The sequence below is a fragment of the Vitis vinifera genome, chromosome 2 (assembly GCF_030704535.1).
Source record: "Vitis vinifera cultivar Pinot Noir 40024 chromosome 2, ASM3070453v1".
In the NCBI taxonomy this organism is placed as follows: domain Eukaryota; kingdom Viridiplantae; phylum Streptophyta; class Magnoliopsida; order Vitales; family Vitaceae; genus Vitis; species Vitis vinifera.
In genome coordinates, this window is record NC_081806.1 from 1403317 (window position 1) to 1420278 (window position 16962).

At 36.4% G+C, this 16962-nt stretch overlaps 2 protein-coding genes across 8 annotated transcripts; one reads left to right on the plus strand and one right to left on the minus strand.

Moving 5' to 3' along the window:
- Positions 1-171: 171 nt before the first annotated feature.
- LOC100254675 (uncharacterized protein At4g10930) lies at positions 172-9506 on the plus strand. 6 transcript variants are annotated; one of them, XM_010661107.3, is made up of 15 exons: positions 172-517; positions 640-745; positions 1368-1453; positions 1723-1813; positions 2064-2113; positions 2540-2609; positions 3252-3361; positions 3675-3740; positions 4553-5103; positions 5241-5357; positions 5528-5600; positions 5953-7228; positions 7336-7410; positions 7823-8902; positions 9028-9506. In XM_010661107.3, the coding sequence occupies exons 2-15, from the start codon at positions 680-682 to the stop codon at positions 9229-9231; spliced, it is 3915 nt and encodes a 1304-aa protein (XP_010659409.1). In that variant the 5' UTR covers positions 172-517; positions 640-679; the 3' UTR covers positions 9232-9506. The 6 variants fall into 6 exon arrangements, with proteins under 6 accessions (XP_010659409.1, XP_002265315.1, XP_010659436.1 ...); XM_002265279.4 differs by having other exon boundaries at positions 206-517; positions 670-745; XM_010661134.3 differs by lacking the exons at positions 172-517; positions 640-745; positions 1368-1453; ... (1 more) ...; positions 2064-2113; positions 2540-2609 and adding exons at positions 2869-2956; positions 3072-3159.
- Positions 9507-9924: 418 nt separating this feature from the next.
- Positions 9925-15598, minus strand: LOC100233084 (SINA1p). 2 transcript variants are annotated; one of them, NM_001281113.1, is given in 4 exon segments: positions 9925-10232; positions 10235-10489; positions 11007-11393; positions 15104-15575. In NM_001281113.1, coding segments are annotated over 4 exon segments (945 nt in total). In that variant the 5' UTR covers positions 15305-15575; the 3' UTR covers positions 9925-10130.
- Between the last annotated feature and the right edge of the window lie 1364 nt (positions 15599-16962).

Below are 16962 nucleotides of genomic sequence, written 5' to 3' on the forward strand. Positions count from 1 at the left end.
AGACAATTTGAAAATAATTCGGTAAAATTGAATATGATAAGATTTTATAAATTAGATGGTAATAACTAATAACTAATAAGACATCTCTGGAATTTGCTTTTTCCTTTTTCTAAAAAATAAAAAATAAAATCTAATGTACAAGTGGCTATAGCGGGAGAGCCTTTAATGTTTACCTAAGGTACAACTTGAATTTTTTTCACGGAGAACGCGTTTGTTTTTTTTTTCTCACAAAAGCTTCCAAACACGGCCTTATGAATCTGAAACCGCGATTGCAAATCGACGTTGCCCTTTTTCTTCTTCTTTGTTGTCCCCATCACAGACAGAAATGGCGGTCACTCTTAGTTGCGGGAAATCTCCTTTCTAAATTGCCTAATTGCCCTATTCTTTTCTCCTTATTTATCCCTTGGAATTTCTCAGTTTATTGATCTTGATCAGATGAATCTTCAAAATCAGAGTCTCTGACACTCCCAGAGGTGAAGGAGCAGAAATTAAAACATCTCTGGAAATCAAAACCCGGGTACAAAATTGAATTTTTTTTTTACCCCAGTTGTTCAATAAATTTTCTTGAGATGTCTTTGTGATTGATAAGCTCATGTGTAGAATGTGACGTGAATTTGTTTTGTATGTGTTATTTTGCAGATTCTAATTTTTGGGAGGAATTGGTTGTAGGATTGACACAATGGAAGTGGAAGTATTTACAAATGACATGGCTGAGGATGATAGTTATGAAGTAGATGAGGATATTGTAAGTGTTAATTCCCATTTTTCATGAAGCATGACGTGTATTCTTTCAACCATAATGGCATTCAAAATCTTGATGTTATTTATGGTGATATGGTGAAACTTCAAGTGCTTGCAAGCTGGATTTGATGTTTGGAGATACGGGGACCTGTCTTTGGTTATTTATGATTAGTCTAATTTGATAATGTTTGTGTGAGTATCATGAGGGTCTAGCGAGAATTTGGATTGCCAACTTCTGTTTATACAACAATTGGATTCTCAGTGAATTTTTCAATATTGAAAAATTTGGCTTTGTTTGGTGGCAATTTGGGAGTACTTTCTTGCGTTCGGAAGCAACTTGAAAGCAATAGAAGTACCTTAGGGAATGAAATGTTTCACTAGCCATGAACTTTTTGGGTGTAATTTAGTCTCATTTGGGTTAATGGTGTTTTGTGAACAAAGAAATGAGTGTGTGAATTCAATCTTTGCTTGAGAAATCACAAGAGGGACTGATCGTCTGTCATCCAGTCTAGGCCCTTGTTCTGAAACTAATTTTGTCAAAAACAATGGAAGTTTGGGGCTTTGGATTTGACTAAGATAATTGTACTATTTATTACTGTTTTAACTTTATATTTTATAATATGCAGGATGCTTCGGGTTTGGAGGGTGAAAAATGTGGGATATGCATGGATATCATCATTGATAGGGGGGTTTTGGATTGCTGCCAGCACTGGTATACACATCTTTAAAATTTTCTAGTGTGGCCATCTTTCTTTTGGAAATACTTCCTGTTTCACCCACCTTTTTCCTCATAAACATTATTCAGAAGTATTCGATCATTTTGATTCTAGTTTAGTTTCTTCACTACCAATGCTGTGTTAATGTGAAAAGGCATGAATTTTTCACATGTTGAGGTGTGATTTTCGGTGAAAAATGTCTAGAAAATGCTTGAGCTGAATGCAAATTTCAGTAGATGACTTGAGTTAATCATGTGGATTTCAGGTTCTGTTTTGCATGCATTGACAACTGGGCTACGATCACGAACCTTTGCCCACTTTGCCAGACTGAATTTCAATTGATCACATGTGTTCCAGTGAGTGATGCAAATCTGTAGGAGCAGCATTTTTTTATTTTATTGTAGTAATTCTTTAGTATTATGTTATTCTTGTTTCATTGGTACATTTCTATGAAAATTTTGCTTAGCCTTTATACTTTCCTGCAATAACTTTGAGTGAATGTTCTTGATAAAAATTTCTGCTAACTTTGTTTTTGAAATTCTCTTGAACACGTTAAATGCAAGGTCACAACTGAATCATATTTATGAATTTCATTTGATTATTAAGGTTTATGATACTATCGGAACTAGCAAGGTGGATGAAGACTCATTTCCCAGGTATTTCTTTGTTTATGTACTGTCTCTTTAGCTGTTAGTTCCACCTAATTGGGGGCTTTGTACCACTTCATGATATTACTTTTTTCCTTTTATAGGCATTCTCTATGATACACTTACTAGTATAACATTCACAATTCTCATACTTTTACTTCATTCACTGCTTTCTTGTAGTTATAGCAGACCCTTTTTTTGTTAGTTGGTTGCTTGACTTCAGCATGGGACAGAGTTGTTGCATTTATGAAAGTTAATGTAGCCGCAGAATCCACTTATCACGACTGCAGCTCTGCAGTCTGCCCATTGAGAAAAAATAATATCCCTAGCAAGACGTTTACATCTGCAGAAATTATAGTGATTAAATTAATGATTCACTATGCTTGTGTCCTCAGCAGGTAATTAATGTTTTCCTTTTCTTTTTTACCTATGCAGAGACGATGATTGGTCCATTGAAGGGAAGAATAACACTCTCTCGTTTCCATCATACTATATTGATGAAAATGTAATTATATTTAATGCTTGACCTTGCTATGGTTCTTAGGGAAAATTACTGAATGTCCATGAGGTTTCTGGACAGTGAGCTCTCATAAGCTTTTTGGAGAAACGCTGACCATCCCTGCTAGTTTTAATTAAATTGTAAAAAATTGTAAATATATCCTTTTTTCTATGAGATGAGTTCATTCTCTCGAAGAGAATCGTTGCACCAAAGCTAGTAGTCAGGTTACACATGTTGATACTGGTAGCAAAATTATTGTATGCAGGGGGGTCATCCATGTGTGGTTTCTGCTGTAATGCTCCTCTCCAGCTGTGGTCTAGATTTGGTTCTATAGATGAGATATAATACTCAAGGTATTTTGTATATACTAGGGAAATATTAGAATAATTATTGCCCAATCAATTGATGATAATTAGAGAGGAAACAGTTGTTTTATACTTTGAGATGGTATCATCCCTCTATTGACAGAAACAAACAAGAAAAATAATGAAGGGAAGAACATATGGGGTGGTCAATGTTTTTTCAGAAAATCTGGGGATACTTCTTATTTCCCAAGGTTCTATTACCAGATTTCATTTTGGTCTCTGAATCTTTACATTTCTATGTTTTTCACTATCTAAATATTATTTACTTTATTTTTTTCTGTAGGCAGTTATCTGTCTGGATGGTGATGGCTGCAAAATTCGAAGTGGATCTGCAACAATTACAGAAGATTCCAATCTTGATACATCAATTGCTTGCGATTCATGTGATATATGGTAAAGTTTAATTTCTTTAATTAGCCTTGTAAGGTGCTATGTAGGGATTTAGGCATACTAATGGTGATTAGTTTACATGAGTTAACAAAAACAACTTATCATGCTCATCCTTTTGTTGAAAGTGAGCTAGTGTTTTTGAAATACAGCATTCGGCATTTGCATGGAATTGATAGATCAAATTGAGCTAAATTAAGAATTTATTGGCATTGTTTTTGTCCTGAATATTCTCAGATTGGCCTTGTCCAGAACAAGGGTTCATTTCTTCGATAGAAGTAGTTCTTCTCTTGTTGATCCTTGACTTGTATGGAGACAGGTATCATGCGTTCTGTGTGGGATTTGATCCTGAAGGCACTTCTGAGGATTCATGGTTATGCCCAAGGTAATTTAGAAAGGAAGTTCGCTTTGTTGGTCAGTACTGTATGGTTGGCTTCTTTGCTGTGTAAATTTTGTGGATTTTTTTTTTTAAACTGCAGTGACATTTTTCTATATATGTGCATGCGTCTTATATGTGCAGAGTTCAGGATCTCTTACTATAGAGAATTGAAGGAGAATAAGGGTTAATGTAGTTCTGTTTAACAGAAATATGCCTTACAGACAGACTATGGCTTCGTGTGGCAGCTTTTTTTATTGCTTAAAAGCTCCTTTTTATGTTAAATGTGTTTTGTAACATGTCTGGTTACACGAATCACACTTTAAAGTGGAAGGGATTTGGGGCTTCAAAGTTAATTTCAGTAAAGACAGAGAAGAGATGCTTTATCAAAGAGCTCATAGGAAGTGATTTCTTTTTCTTTTTTATGTTTTCAAACATATTAAATAGCAATCTCTTTTTCGCACTGATCTTTTCAGAAAAGTACTCCACTGCAATTACAGTTGTGCGAAACAGGCTCTATGTGCAAGGGATTCTGCTTTGTGCTATCCACCTGATGTACCTGAGCAACCAAAAAAAAATAAAAAATAAAAGCAAAAGGAAGAAAAAAAAGAAGTAAAGTCCGTAATTATTCTACTCCTGTCATTTGGATGACACTCTGACTAAGCTGGGGCCAAATCAGTGTGGCTTCTATACCCTCATTTGCATGTGTTCAGCCTATGTAACTGATGTGTGCTTTTGATTGATAAAAACCTTCATATTTTTTAGAATTCTAGGTCTTTCATGTTAATTTTCTAACTTTTTTCTATGTTGTTTTGGTGTAGATGTGCAGTCGCTGGAATGCCAGGAAAATCTGTTGTGTCTGGTTTAGGAGATGGTAATAGTGAATGTTTGCTGGAAGATGGTTTTTCTAGAAAGCTGTCTGTATCTGTTGCTGATGCTGGCGAGACGGCTCTTGTTGTTTCGATGGTCGAAGGAAATCAATGGATGGAAGAATCAAGTGAGGACTTTTTATCAAACCTGGAAGACTGCAATGACTGGAAATTTGAATCTTATTTGATTTCTGATGCTAACTGTTTGGAGTCTCCAACACCATCTGCTGAGAGAGATAACATGCAACCAAACTTGGAAGCACAGGAACTTGAACTTTCTCTATCACGAGACACATCCTTCAGTTTACCTTCTAATTCATCAGTTCTTAATGATTTGAAGACAAACTCTGCCAATAAAATAGTGAATGAACCAAGTGGCTTTGATGGGTTAAGAATTTCTTCAACTAAATTGTTGGATGGATCTTGCTCTGAAAACAAACCATCTGAAAGTGAATCCAGTATAGGGCTTCATCTTGGTTTATCTGTGGGCTCCTTTTTGTCTGGTAATTTTGCAAGTTGTAATATTTTGTGCATTTTCTTAAACTTGAAGACATATAGTTATGATAGCCACAATTAAAAATTCTTATATCTTTGCATGTACGGGTTCATCTCATTATAATCCGCTATAATATGTTTCTAGTTGAGAGCACGAAAGACAGAGGAACTGATGACGAGAACACAAAAGACACAGGAACTGATGAGGTCGTGGCTGCTGATGTGCACCAGCAACACCCTTCAGAAGAATCTCCATTATCAGGTATGGAAATGGGTGGTCCAAGACAGTTTTCTTTTTCTCCTTCCATCAACCATTCTGTGTCTGGAGGATAGAAGCAAATGTTATTCATCGTATTAGTTGTGCACGGTTCTGATGAGACAAGTCAATTTCCATATCTCATCTCATTACTTGTTTGTGGACTTTTTTTTCAGCTGACAAGATCATTGCTCATGCTAATGAGGATATGAAAATTGCTGGTGTAAAGAGAAAGCATACAGATTACAGGTCACCATTCGGTCAATCTCTCTTTTAGTTTCATTTTTCTATTAGTTTTGAGCAATTAATGTTCATAACTATTTGTTCAGATTTTGCTATTGTTATTGCTATTGATATCTCTACTATGATATTACAATTTTCAGTATCAATAGCAGTGATTTTCTCAATGCACACTGTATGTAGGGTAGTAGTCTACTTACACTCCTAGGATAGAAGAAACGGTATTAGTCCTGTAAACTAGTCAGTCAGATCATTTGCCTTTGTTGCAATTTCCTGAGCCAATATCAGTATTTTATTGAAATGAAAAAATATATATATTCTTAACCTTTTTCCAATTCTTTCTGTTCCTGATATGTATTAGTGATGGTGTCCAAACAAGTGCTGGGAATGGGAAAGTTAAAGCTGAGATTGGAACTGAAGTTTCTGCAAAGAAAGTTAGAGCTGAAGGGAAGATTCAGATGGCTCCTATAGAGAAGCAAGCTAATGGACAACATGTTTCAGTTGATGCCCAAAAAGGTCACAGTACTGTTGAAGTTTCCACAGGAGATGAGTTAAGACATAATCGGAAAAGAAAGGAAGTCACCTCTGATATAATGAGTATAGTTCAGGGGACAGATCGTAGACCTCTGAAGGGGCTTGCTGAAAAATCCGATGGAGAGAGAGAAAATGCTACTGGCTTGAGAGTGAAAAAGATCATGAAGAGAGCTTCTGAGGACAAGGAATCAGCTGTGCTGGTTCAGAAGTTAAGAAAAGAAATAAGAGAAGCTGTACGAAGCAAATCCTCAATAGAGCTTGGGACAAATCTGTTTGATCCAAAACTTCTCACTGCCTTCAGGGCTGCCATAGCAGGACCCATAACTGAAACCACTGCCAGAAAGTTATCGCCTTCAGCTCTTAAGGTGAAGAAGTCAATGTTGCAGAAGGGAAAAATACGTGAGAATCTGACAAAGAAAATTTATGCAACATCCAAAGGAAAACGTAGGCGAGCATGGGACCGTGACCTTGAAGTCGAATTTTGGAAGCATCGTTGCATGAGAGCTACTAAACCTGAAAAGATTGAGACATTGAAGTCAGTTCTTGACCTCCTAAGAACTTCAGAGTGCATAGATCCAGAGCAAGGGTCTGAATCTCAGACCACAAATCCCATTCTTTCTCGGTTGTATCTGGCAGATACATCTGTTTTCCCACGAAAAGACGATATAAAGCCTTTGGCAGCTCTTAAAGCTAGTGGTAATCCTGAACAAAATAAAGAACATGCTTCAATGGAAAAAGTTTCTAAACCAGCTCTTCATAGTCCTGCTGTCAAAGCTCCAGAAACCTGTAAGATTCCATCAAAGGTTGGTTTTTCCCCCTATGATCATAAAGGGAATAAGAGTAATGCTTCAAGCTTAAAGGATGCTACTGCCCATGGTAAACCACATCCAGGAAAACGCCCAGAAGGGTCATCAATTCCTCTTTCTGTTGCTTCCAAGGTTAATTCCCAAAAGGAGGCAGGTGTTAAATCTGATGATATAAAGACTGATAAAAGGAAATGGGCCCTAGAGGTTCTTGCAAGAAAAAATGCCGCTGCTAGCAAGAATACGACACAGGAAAAACAGGAGGATAATGCCCTGCTTAAAGGAAATTACCCCTTACTAGTATGTAGAGATTTTTTTTTATCTCAAAATGGTCCTAAATGCATCACCTTATTCTGTTTGATATTCTGCAATTGAATTGATTCTTTTATTTGGTTGATATTGAGCAGACTCAACTACCAAGAGATATGAGACCGGTATTGGCACCCAGTCAGCATAATAAAATCCCTGCATCAGTAAGGCAGGTATGTTTGCTGTGCTCGTCTCTCGCCTTCTGTGTTGGTAATTTTTCTTTAGCTTGTTTTGCAGATTGAAAGGAATTCAGGTACAAAAATGGAATTCAGACAACCCCCTGAATTCCACTTTTCTTTCAGCATCCATTCCTATCATCATGTCCACCATCACACTTCCACCACTACCACCACCAATGTAGAGTCTGAAATTCTTCTACTACACAATCTTCTCTTGTTGAGAAATTTGAAATTTCTCGACATCTGGTAGCACAATATCAGGTTACTTGTTATGTTGTTGCTTCTGTTGCTGTGTGCTTGTGTATTTTCCCTTTCTTTTATCTTCTTTCTTTCTTTCCTTTTTTGTCATGCCATTGAGTTACCATGTACTGGGATCAGTTTTACATCGATTTTTTTTGTCATACAGACTCAGCTTTACCGCCTGACAGAGCACTTCTTGAGGAAAGCAAATCTCCCTGTCATTCGCAGAACAGCAGAGACAGAGCTAGCTGTTGCAGATGCTGTTAATATTGAAAGGGAGGTTGCCAATAGATCAAACAGCAAGCTAGTATATGTGAATCTATGTTCCCAGGAGCTATTACATCGTTCAGATGGCAGCAAATCTAGTAGAGCCTTGGAATCAGATTCAGATTGCAGCAAATCTAGTAGAGCCATTGAATCAGATCCCTTGCCTCCTGCTGAATCTACCGACAGATCAGAACCAACTACTAATGAACTTTCTACTGATCCTGAGATTGAAGAAGCTCTGAGAACTGCAGGCCTTTTGTCTGATTCCCCTCCCAACAGCCCACTTCAGGAAATTAAAGATCTTAATGATGAAGATGATCCCTCAAAGGACAACAGAGAGGAAGGACCTGATAATGTATTTGAAATGGATTCTCACCTGGAACTGGATATATATGGTGATTTTGAGTATGATTTGGAAGACGAAGAGTATATTGGTGCTACTGCTCTAAAGGCCTCTAAGGTACAGGAAGAAGGGGAGTCAAAAATGAAAGTGGTGTTCTCCACTCTAAACTCTGATAGATCAAACGATGTTCTGAATTTGGAAGAGCATGTGAAAGTGGGAATTGCTGAAGCACCAAAGAATTCTCCTTCCTCGCTCAAGCATCATACTGATACATGCATCAGAAGCTCAACCATGGAGGGTGGAACAGATCATTCATGTCTTCCTCCAGAATCCTTTCTTGGTGAAGGAGGAAAAGAGCCTTCTCTTGAAGAATGTGAAGAATTATACGGCCCAGACAAAGAACCGCTCATACAAAGGTTTCCAGAAAAGGCCACAGAGCTATATGGACTGTTTCATACTGAAGCTTTAGCCAAGAACACGGTTCCTGGAAAGAATGAAAACTATGGAGAAGATCAAGCAGTAAAAGGTGGAGAGAATTCACCCAATCCTTCTCAAACAGGTGAAAACGGCCGGAAGGAGAAATCTAACACTGACACCAATAAGCAGACTGATAGCAGCAGTTCTGTGCATGGGAAGGTACTAGATGATCCATTTCTCATCATGACACATTTTCCCATAATTCGCTTGAAAGATAATCCATTTTTGTTTTGTCATATGGCATCGTCAAACACTTCTGTTGATCAGTCCTAAACTCTCTGCAGGTGGAAGCCTATATCAAAGAGCACATCAGGCCCTTGTGCAAGAGTGGCGTGATCACAGTTGAGCAATATAGGTGGGCTGTGGGAAAAACAACTGAAAAAGTTATGAAATACCATGCCAAGGCCAAGAATGCTAATTTCCTAATCAAGGAAGGTGAAAAGGTGAAGAAACTTGCAGAGCAATATGTAGAGGCAGCACAGAAGTAAAAGAAGCACCAACTACACCCAAAGGCAGTCTTTTGATATTTTCCCAATTCTCTAGAGTTTCTGCTGCCTCTTGTTCCCTAGATATATATAAACCTTGGTGTTTTTGTAGATTTAGTGTAGCATCCAAACCAAACCAACATGGATACTGATACAATCGTTGTAAAGATCAGGTATCTAAAGAAGTGTTTTGACTCAAAATTCGGTAACAAAACCAGGTGATTGTATTCCTGATTGTATACTGTGTCATGAAATGTAATGAATGAGAGCTTCATAAATGTACAGAGCTGCTTAAGATCCACCCACCAACAGAAGATGATTACAGATAGTAAATTTGTAGTTGAAAGATTCAGATAACTATACCAGACAATAGTGCTGGAATATATACCGGGTGTATGCTGGTAATTTTTGTCCTGGCTAAGCTAGATGGAGTCTTACCCATGAAAGTACCACATGAGCAGTGGCAGCTAATTGATACAGCCCCATCATATCCTCATGGAAACAGCTGAATTGTTTGAGGGATGTAAAACCAATTTATTACAAATTAAATTCACTTAATTAACTGTTTAAGATCCACACGAGATTGATTTACATATGGAGTGTTGGAAATCCTAAAAAAAGTAATGGAATATTCCCTGGAAGTCTTTTGGATAACTGTAGACAGATTCACTGATGGGCACTGTGTACCACACAACATAGAGAAGAAAAGAAAGGAAAAGACTTTATTAGACATTTGTAGGTTCAAACCTGTATTAGTGATGCATTTTGGGCTCCCACTATTCTTCATCCACAGTAACAACACAAATGATACTTGGCATGCATATAACACACAGAGAGAAGAAATTAAATGAAAATAGCCAACAGCCAAGAGACTGGAGCATGCACGATCCCAAATATCTCAACTACAAAGATTGGGTATGCACACCCCTGCATCTGGATTTTGTTGTTCCTTCCATATTCGTCCTGTGACCCGAAGCTTCAGCTCCTTCCTGTCCCCACCAGAGAAAAAAAGTGCCATGTTGCGCTGGATTATGAGGCCATCGTGGCTGTCCCTGACCTTTTTGTGGCTGTCGCGGATACTTCGTGGGGTTCCCTCCCATATTAGTTTTCTACCATTTGCACCCACTTCTAGGCTGTAACTGAAGTTCCGGGCCTCAATCTCATCACCCATGAACCGAAGGAATGCCATGTAAACTGGGGCCATTCCTAGCTGGAATGCTTCAAAATGCAGGCAGAAGTACTGACCGAAACAGTTAAAGACCTGACCAATTAGAAATGAAGAAAACAAAAAAGGAAAACATATTCAGCATAGGAAATTCATAGAAGCCATAAATCAATCATAGCAAATTTTCTCAACTAAAGTGCATGCATGTCAGTACAGTTCTTCTCATTTGAAGCCACTGTTGTATCATGTCCTTTTCCTTTTTTTCTTTTTCTTTTTCTTTTTTTGCCCTTTTTCCTTTTTCATTTTCCTTTGAGGAAATAACTTCAAGCACCGAACAAAACCTGTATACTTCATTTATCATCAGCATGATAGTAAAATCATAAATTGAGAGTGAAACTTTATGCTTCATTCTCCAAAAATACTTTGCTTCTTTGCAGCCCAATTCCACCATGCTACTACAGGACCTAGAACATTTCTTCAAGCTATCAAAGGAACAAGAAAGTTCTCACCATGCTATTGAACAGTCTTGAAAGTCATTAAATGACCTAGAGTATTCTTGGAAGCAAAATGTAGAAAGACCAAGACGAAACTTAAGAAATGAGACAACACTTACTGTCAGCATCCAGGTTGCATTCTCTACTTCACGGGGATTAGACTTGACATAACGGTGATTGAATGTGCAGCCAGTGTGCATGTCTACCTTGTGGTCATCCCTAAGATGGGAAACCAGGAAAGGTATATCCCCAACAACAGCACACTCAGATCCAGCATATGGACAGTTGTATGGTCTGAAGTTACATTGAGCCTCATGCTTGAGTTTACTGTAGTAAGGAAAGATTTCTGGGCATCCCAAGGAGCAATATTTACAAGGAAGTTCAAGAGACTCAGCCACCTTCTCCAATGCTAGACACCTGATATCTCCAAGCTCTTGGCGGCAAGTGGGGCACCGATTGTGGACCCTTGATTTGCAGGTGGAACACAACGTGTGCCCATTGTGGCACTGAAAAAAATGCCAAGTTATTACAAGTAGCAATTAATTTCCAGCCAAATAGGAATTAGCAGGCATATACTATATGTACTAAAGAAAATAAAAAATAGAAATAAATAACAAATTATATAAGAAGCACCGACATTATATAGAAATAAATCAGAGATTTATTTTTTCTTTTTCCTGATTGGCAAACAAAGAGTATATATTAACAAGCACTAATCAAAAAAGGGGAGAGGACCCCTGGTACACCATAGGGAAATTTGTAATGGCTTTCATTTTGAAAGTGATAACTAGTTCATAGGCATATAAGAATAAATATATATTAAAAACACCAATAAAAAAAGGCGAGCACAATACACTAGAAGCATACATATGAGAAAACAAAAAGAAGCAAGCTGCAACCACAACCCCAATCTAGAAAAGCTCAACCACTTAACAAAATCTATTAAGGATAGTGGACGAGCTTGACTATCAACTATAAGATACCCCTAAGACCATATATATTGACTAGATATAAGGGAGTCCTTTAGAGATTTGTTAGTGTGTTGCACGCTTTTGAAGGTTTTTCGATCGCGTTCCTTCTAGATTGTCCAAAAAAGCTAAAGAGGATTTGTTCTCTAAGCTTTTCTTCTATTCTTGCCCACAAAGCTCCCATTCCAACCAAATAACAAATCCTTCACTAAATATGAAAAAACCCACGAAGTGCCAAATAAAGAGAATAGAAAGTGTCATAACTCTCTAACTTTCCTACAATGGATGAGTAAATGGTCTACTGATTCTTCTTCATCTTTACACATACAACAATAACTTGCCAAAAACCATCCTCTCCTTTTAAGTTGATTCTTTTGACGTTTTCCATGCAAAAAAATAAAATAAAATAAAATACATGAATAAATAAATAAATAAGAAATAAATAAAGACACGTCCCTTTGAAAGAGCCCAAGAGCCCCAAACTAACTTTGAGGGGAATAAAACTTCACCTTCAAATTCTAAGGCGGATTAAAAGGACTTCACAGAGCATTCCCCACTTTTGCTAGCCTACCAAACCCTTTAATTCTCTTTTCCGCTACTTCTTCCTGGCACGTGTAACTTCTGAAGAAACGTCTCAACATTATCTATTTCTCAATCTTGAAAATGTCTTAAGAAGCATGAGTTCCCCATGATCATCTTGCTTTTTACCTCCCGAAAATCATTCCCTCAAGGAGAACATAGATGGAAAAGGCCCTTGAGGCTTGGCTCAAGTGATAAATGGATAGGGAGGGTTTATGGAAGGTTTCAGGTTCAAGTCCCAATGGCGACAAACATTTAGCTATCAAAAAAGAAAAAAAAGAAAAAAAAAAAAAACATAGATGGAAAAGCATCCTTTACGGGAATATCATTGGACCAAACATCATAACTCCCTTGACCCATCTATGGACCCCAAAACTGGCCTTAGCGCCATTTTTATTTTAAATTTTCAAGCCCACTTTTATCCTTAGTTTTGGCTCATTCCATTTGAATTTTAGCCCATTTTTCAGGCTCAATCTCAAGTTTGTAGCTTCATTAGCAATTACAACCGCATCTAGGATTTGTCTCCCTTCCACAAACACATTTTGAGACTCCAACACCACTTTCCCAATCACTTTCTTGAATCGATTAACCAAAGCTTTAGCTAAAATTTTTGTACAAATTGCCCACAAGGCTAACAGGTCTAAACTCCTATAAATCTTTGGCTCGACCTTTTTTTTTTGGGAATCAAAACCACAAAAGCACTGTTTAGACTATTCTGAAAGGTGCACCTTGCAGAAAATCTCCAAACAAAGGTTCACATCCTTCAAGAAGATGCCTAGCAAAAAATCAGAAGGGGAAGTCAAAGATGTAATGTAATGAGAAGAAGCAAATGATATCATATTGAACAATGTAACTTAAACCAACCACCTTAATGTTTAAAAAGTCCACAATAATATCTTCACTGTAAAGCTAAGGTAAATGCTATGGTTTTCTGATAAGACTTTGGATCATAATGAGTTTGGATATACAAATGACAATGAGAGTTTGGGAATACTCAGAACAGTAATTCATGTCCTCATTTTCCAAGGTAATGGAGAAATTTGTGTAAGGACCACCACTAACCCTTATGAAGGAATACGAAATTCCTTGGAGTTGCCATGATGCTCCATAGTCCAATCTAAAGAATAAAGTGCTATTTACGGTGAAATGAACCTTACATGAAAAAAATCAAGGAAACTCAAATGAGATAGAATAGTATATATAGGAATAACTGTGAAAAACTATTCTATTACCAAGGAAAAAGTTTCTATTTACTCGTAGTTTCAAAATGATATGGACACTGTCTCACTCCAGTGCTGTCCATGCATGGAATAAGTCAAATTAATCCATCAATTGAAGATAAGAATCCAACCATAGAAATGAGGCATGCAGATGACCTGAAAATTTTTTACTCAGATCCCTGGAAAGTTCCAATTCAAACCTAAAAGGCTTAAACCATTCATATTTGCCTTTTTGATCTACCTTGCAAAACCTATTGACCCTCTATCTTTGCTAAAGAGGGGAAAACACTGCCCTCCCTATACCTATCATGTTGCTCAGAAGTTCGATCCAATTGTGAACAAGTCTATTCCACTTCAGTGGTTAGTTTCTGCATCCTAGGTTTCCCTTAAAGGTCTCCACCTCAATATTCAAGGATTAGTTTGTTCACTTTCAATGCTATTTTATTTAAGATTATTCATCGACTAACACATGTTGAGAACAATTTTTGGGCAGATTATTCTTGTTCAGAGGGTGCTCTCTGTTTCTCAATAAGAAAAATGTTTTCAGGAACACTATCAGCAGATCAGCATTTATAAAATTTAAGCACAAAACAAGAGAATCTGTCATCTTCATTCCAAATAAAACCTGAAACATTCCCAACTGGAGTAAGTTTAAGCTCATTATTGGCTCTTATAATTGTAGTTGTTTCCATCATTCTAGTTACTCTACACTTAAGGGTGGGTGACTGTACAATGAATATGAATCAATTATGATAAAATTCTAATTTGATAATGCCTTTAAAATCCCATAGACTTCAATTCTACAAGTAGGCAACTTGCCACTTAACCTAAAGTGACCATTAATATCGATGAACATTTTTTTTTTTTTTGATTGGAAAATATCGATGAACATTTTGATCTCCCAAACTAATGAATCTAATCAAAACTTAAAATATTGGCAATTATCGACCCGGTTAATATGATTCACGACCACGTATGAATTCTCAATAAAAATAAGCATCCCATGATTAGCAAATATGCAACAATCACATAATCCTTTTAACTCATAATCACAACTGAACATTTGAACCCAACCCAGCAACAAATCCCAATCCAAACCACCAAATCAACAACTCCATACCAATAAATGCCCTCATCCTTCATTTGTTCCCACAAAATTGAACTTGATTTGGACTTTGAATTCCATGAAATTCAGAAATCTTGCATATTTCTTTTGTTGCCAAAGTTCTGCCAGTTTTAAGGGTTTATGTAATCCCAATTCAATTCCAAACCCATCACTGAGAATGAAAATCCAAGAAACCCCCTCCAATCCCAGTTCCAGAAAACCGAACCCCACCAACAAAATCCCGCAAAAAATATAAATATATATCAAAACCAAAAAAAACAACCCACCAACAAAATCTCTCAAAAACGAAGAACCCACCAACGAAAACGAAAGAAACAACCAACCTGGTGAATTGGAGGGTACATGGAATTAGTACAAACTGGGCACTCGAGGAGTTCGTGGACGCTGGTGGCCGGAGAGATCGCCGGAGACACCACATTGCTATGGGGCTTGGAGGACGACGAGAACTGATGGTGGTGGTGGTGGATCTCTTCCTCATAGATCCCATCTGTAGACGACACGCATTCAATGCTGTCAATTTCCATCACTGCCAAAAATTGAATCAGAAACTGACCCAAATTGAGGCTCCCTTTCCCCCTTATTGGCCTTTTCTGCTTTGTTTTTTTATGAATTTTTGGCCTCTGTGTAATCTAGTTGAAGCCTTCCACAAGTGAAGAGTGGTAATAGGGAAGGAGTAGAAGAAGAAGCAAGAGAGAGAAGATGCTTTTCTTGGCTGGGTTTGCTGGGAAAGACACAGGGGTCATCGTCGTAGTTGCCAAAAATACCATTATCCTATTCTGCCAAGGCACTTCCCACTCACTACAAGGACCCCATATGCCCTCCCTCATGTTAAAATTTCAATATATTCCTACAAAATGAATTTTTATTTTTATTTTTAGAAATTATTTTTTCATTTCTAGACTATCCTAATGGTCCTAATAATTTTTGAGAGAGAGAGAAAGAGAGATTAATTGAATGAATCCAATCCATAATTTTTCGTTTTTTATTCTTCATTGATTTTTCTTTCTTTCTTTTTCTTGTTTTTTGTGGGTGGGGGTTGGATTTCCTTTTCTTCATTGATTATATATATATATATATTAAATTTTTTTTTACATGTTTCACAAAATTTATTTCTCAAATTTGAAAATGTACTTTTAATTAATTTCTTAATATTTGATTTTTTTATTTTCATAATAAAACAAATAGAAAAAAAAAACCCTTTTATATAATACTTTTATAAACCCAACGAAATTATAAAATTTATGAATGCAAATTCATTCAAATTTTCTTGATATTTTTCGTGATCCAAACGAAACGTTGGAATTACAAAAAAAATAAAAAAATAGAATCAATATTTTTCAACACAAATAATAATATATTTGTGAATTCGAACTCTAATAATAACATTTTCAACAAATTCAATCATTTGAATCATATTATTGGAATAAATAAATTATTAAGTGAAACTATCATGTTTTTTTTACTAATTTTTTGTGGCATTTTTAGTTTCTCCTTATTAGTATGATTTAAAATAGGTGGTGGAGTGTCCTTTTCATGATGATTAATTAGTTGGAGAATTTATTCCAAGAGTGGGTTTAGAGAAAGATAAGGCTACTATTTTTCTTTGGAAAAAAAAAAAAGAAAGAAAGAAATAATGGGGAAGATTTGTGTTTTTTTAGAGAGAGAGAGAGAGAGAGAGAGGGGTTTAAGGTATGAGTCTTAAGAGTTTATAATATAGCTCAATCATTGGTATTGGTGGCCTAACATTTAAGAATGTGACAAAGAGTTGGTCAAAATAAAATTTTGATGTTTGTTTTACTTCTCTACCCACTCTATTTTTTATTTGTTAAAAAATAATTGAAATTGAGTCTACAATTATTTTTATTACAATCAATAAAAATATGCTTTTTATTTGAATATTTTTACATAAATCAATGAAAAATATTTAATAATTTCATTATGACCCTAGGTTTTCTTAGCTAATAAGCTTCCAATTATGAAGGTCAATGGGTGATGCTCCATCCTACTTCAATCAATTTTTTTTTAATAAAAAAATGTATGCAAAATTTGATGACATGGCACTATGTTTATAAGGCAAGATGAAGACTTTCATTATCATTTTTATTTTATTTATTTATTTATTTATTCATTCATTTTTGGTGCTTGAATTGGTTTGCAAATGGGTCAAAATGGGAATGAGACA

What these genes read in the sequence shown, in the direction of transcription:
- LOC100233084 (XM_010659761.3), bottom strand. Translation starts at nt 15,304, where the DNA reads ATGGAAATTGACAGCATTGAATGCGTGTCGTCTACAGATGGGATCTAT. An exon ending in TGTACCCTCCAATTCACCAG is followed by an intron (nt 11,394 to 15,103) that starts GTTGGTTGTTTC and finishes CATTTTTTTCAG; the next exon opens with TGCCACAATGGGCACACGTT. An exon ending in ATGCAACCTGGATGCTGACA is followed by an intron (nt 10,490 to 11,006) that starts GTAAGTGTTGTC and finishes CTAATTGGTCAG; the next exon opens with GTCTTTAACTGTTTCGGTCA.
- LOC100254675 (XM_010661107.3), top strand. Translation starts at nt 680, where the DNA reads ATGGAAGTGGAAGTATTTACAAATGACATGGCTGAGGATGATAGTTAT. An exon ending in AGAAGAATCTCCATTATCAG is followed by an intron (nt 5,358 to 5,527) that starts GTATGGAAATGG and finishes CTTTTTTTTCAG; the next exon opens with CTGACAAGATCATTGCTCAT. An exon ending in TCCCTGCATCAGTAAGGCAG is followed by an intron (nt 7,411 to 7,822) that starts GTATGTTTGCTG and finishes TTTGTCATACAG; the next exon opens with ACTCAGCTTTACCGCCTGAC.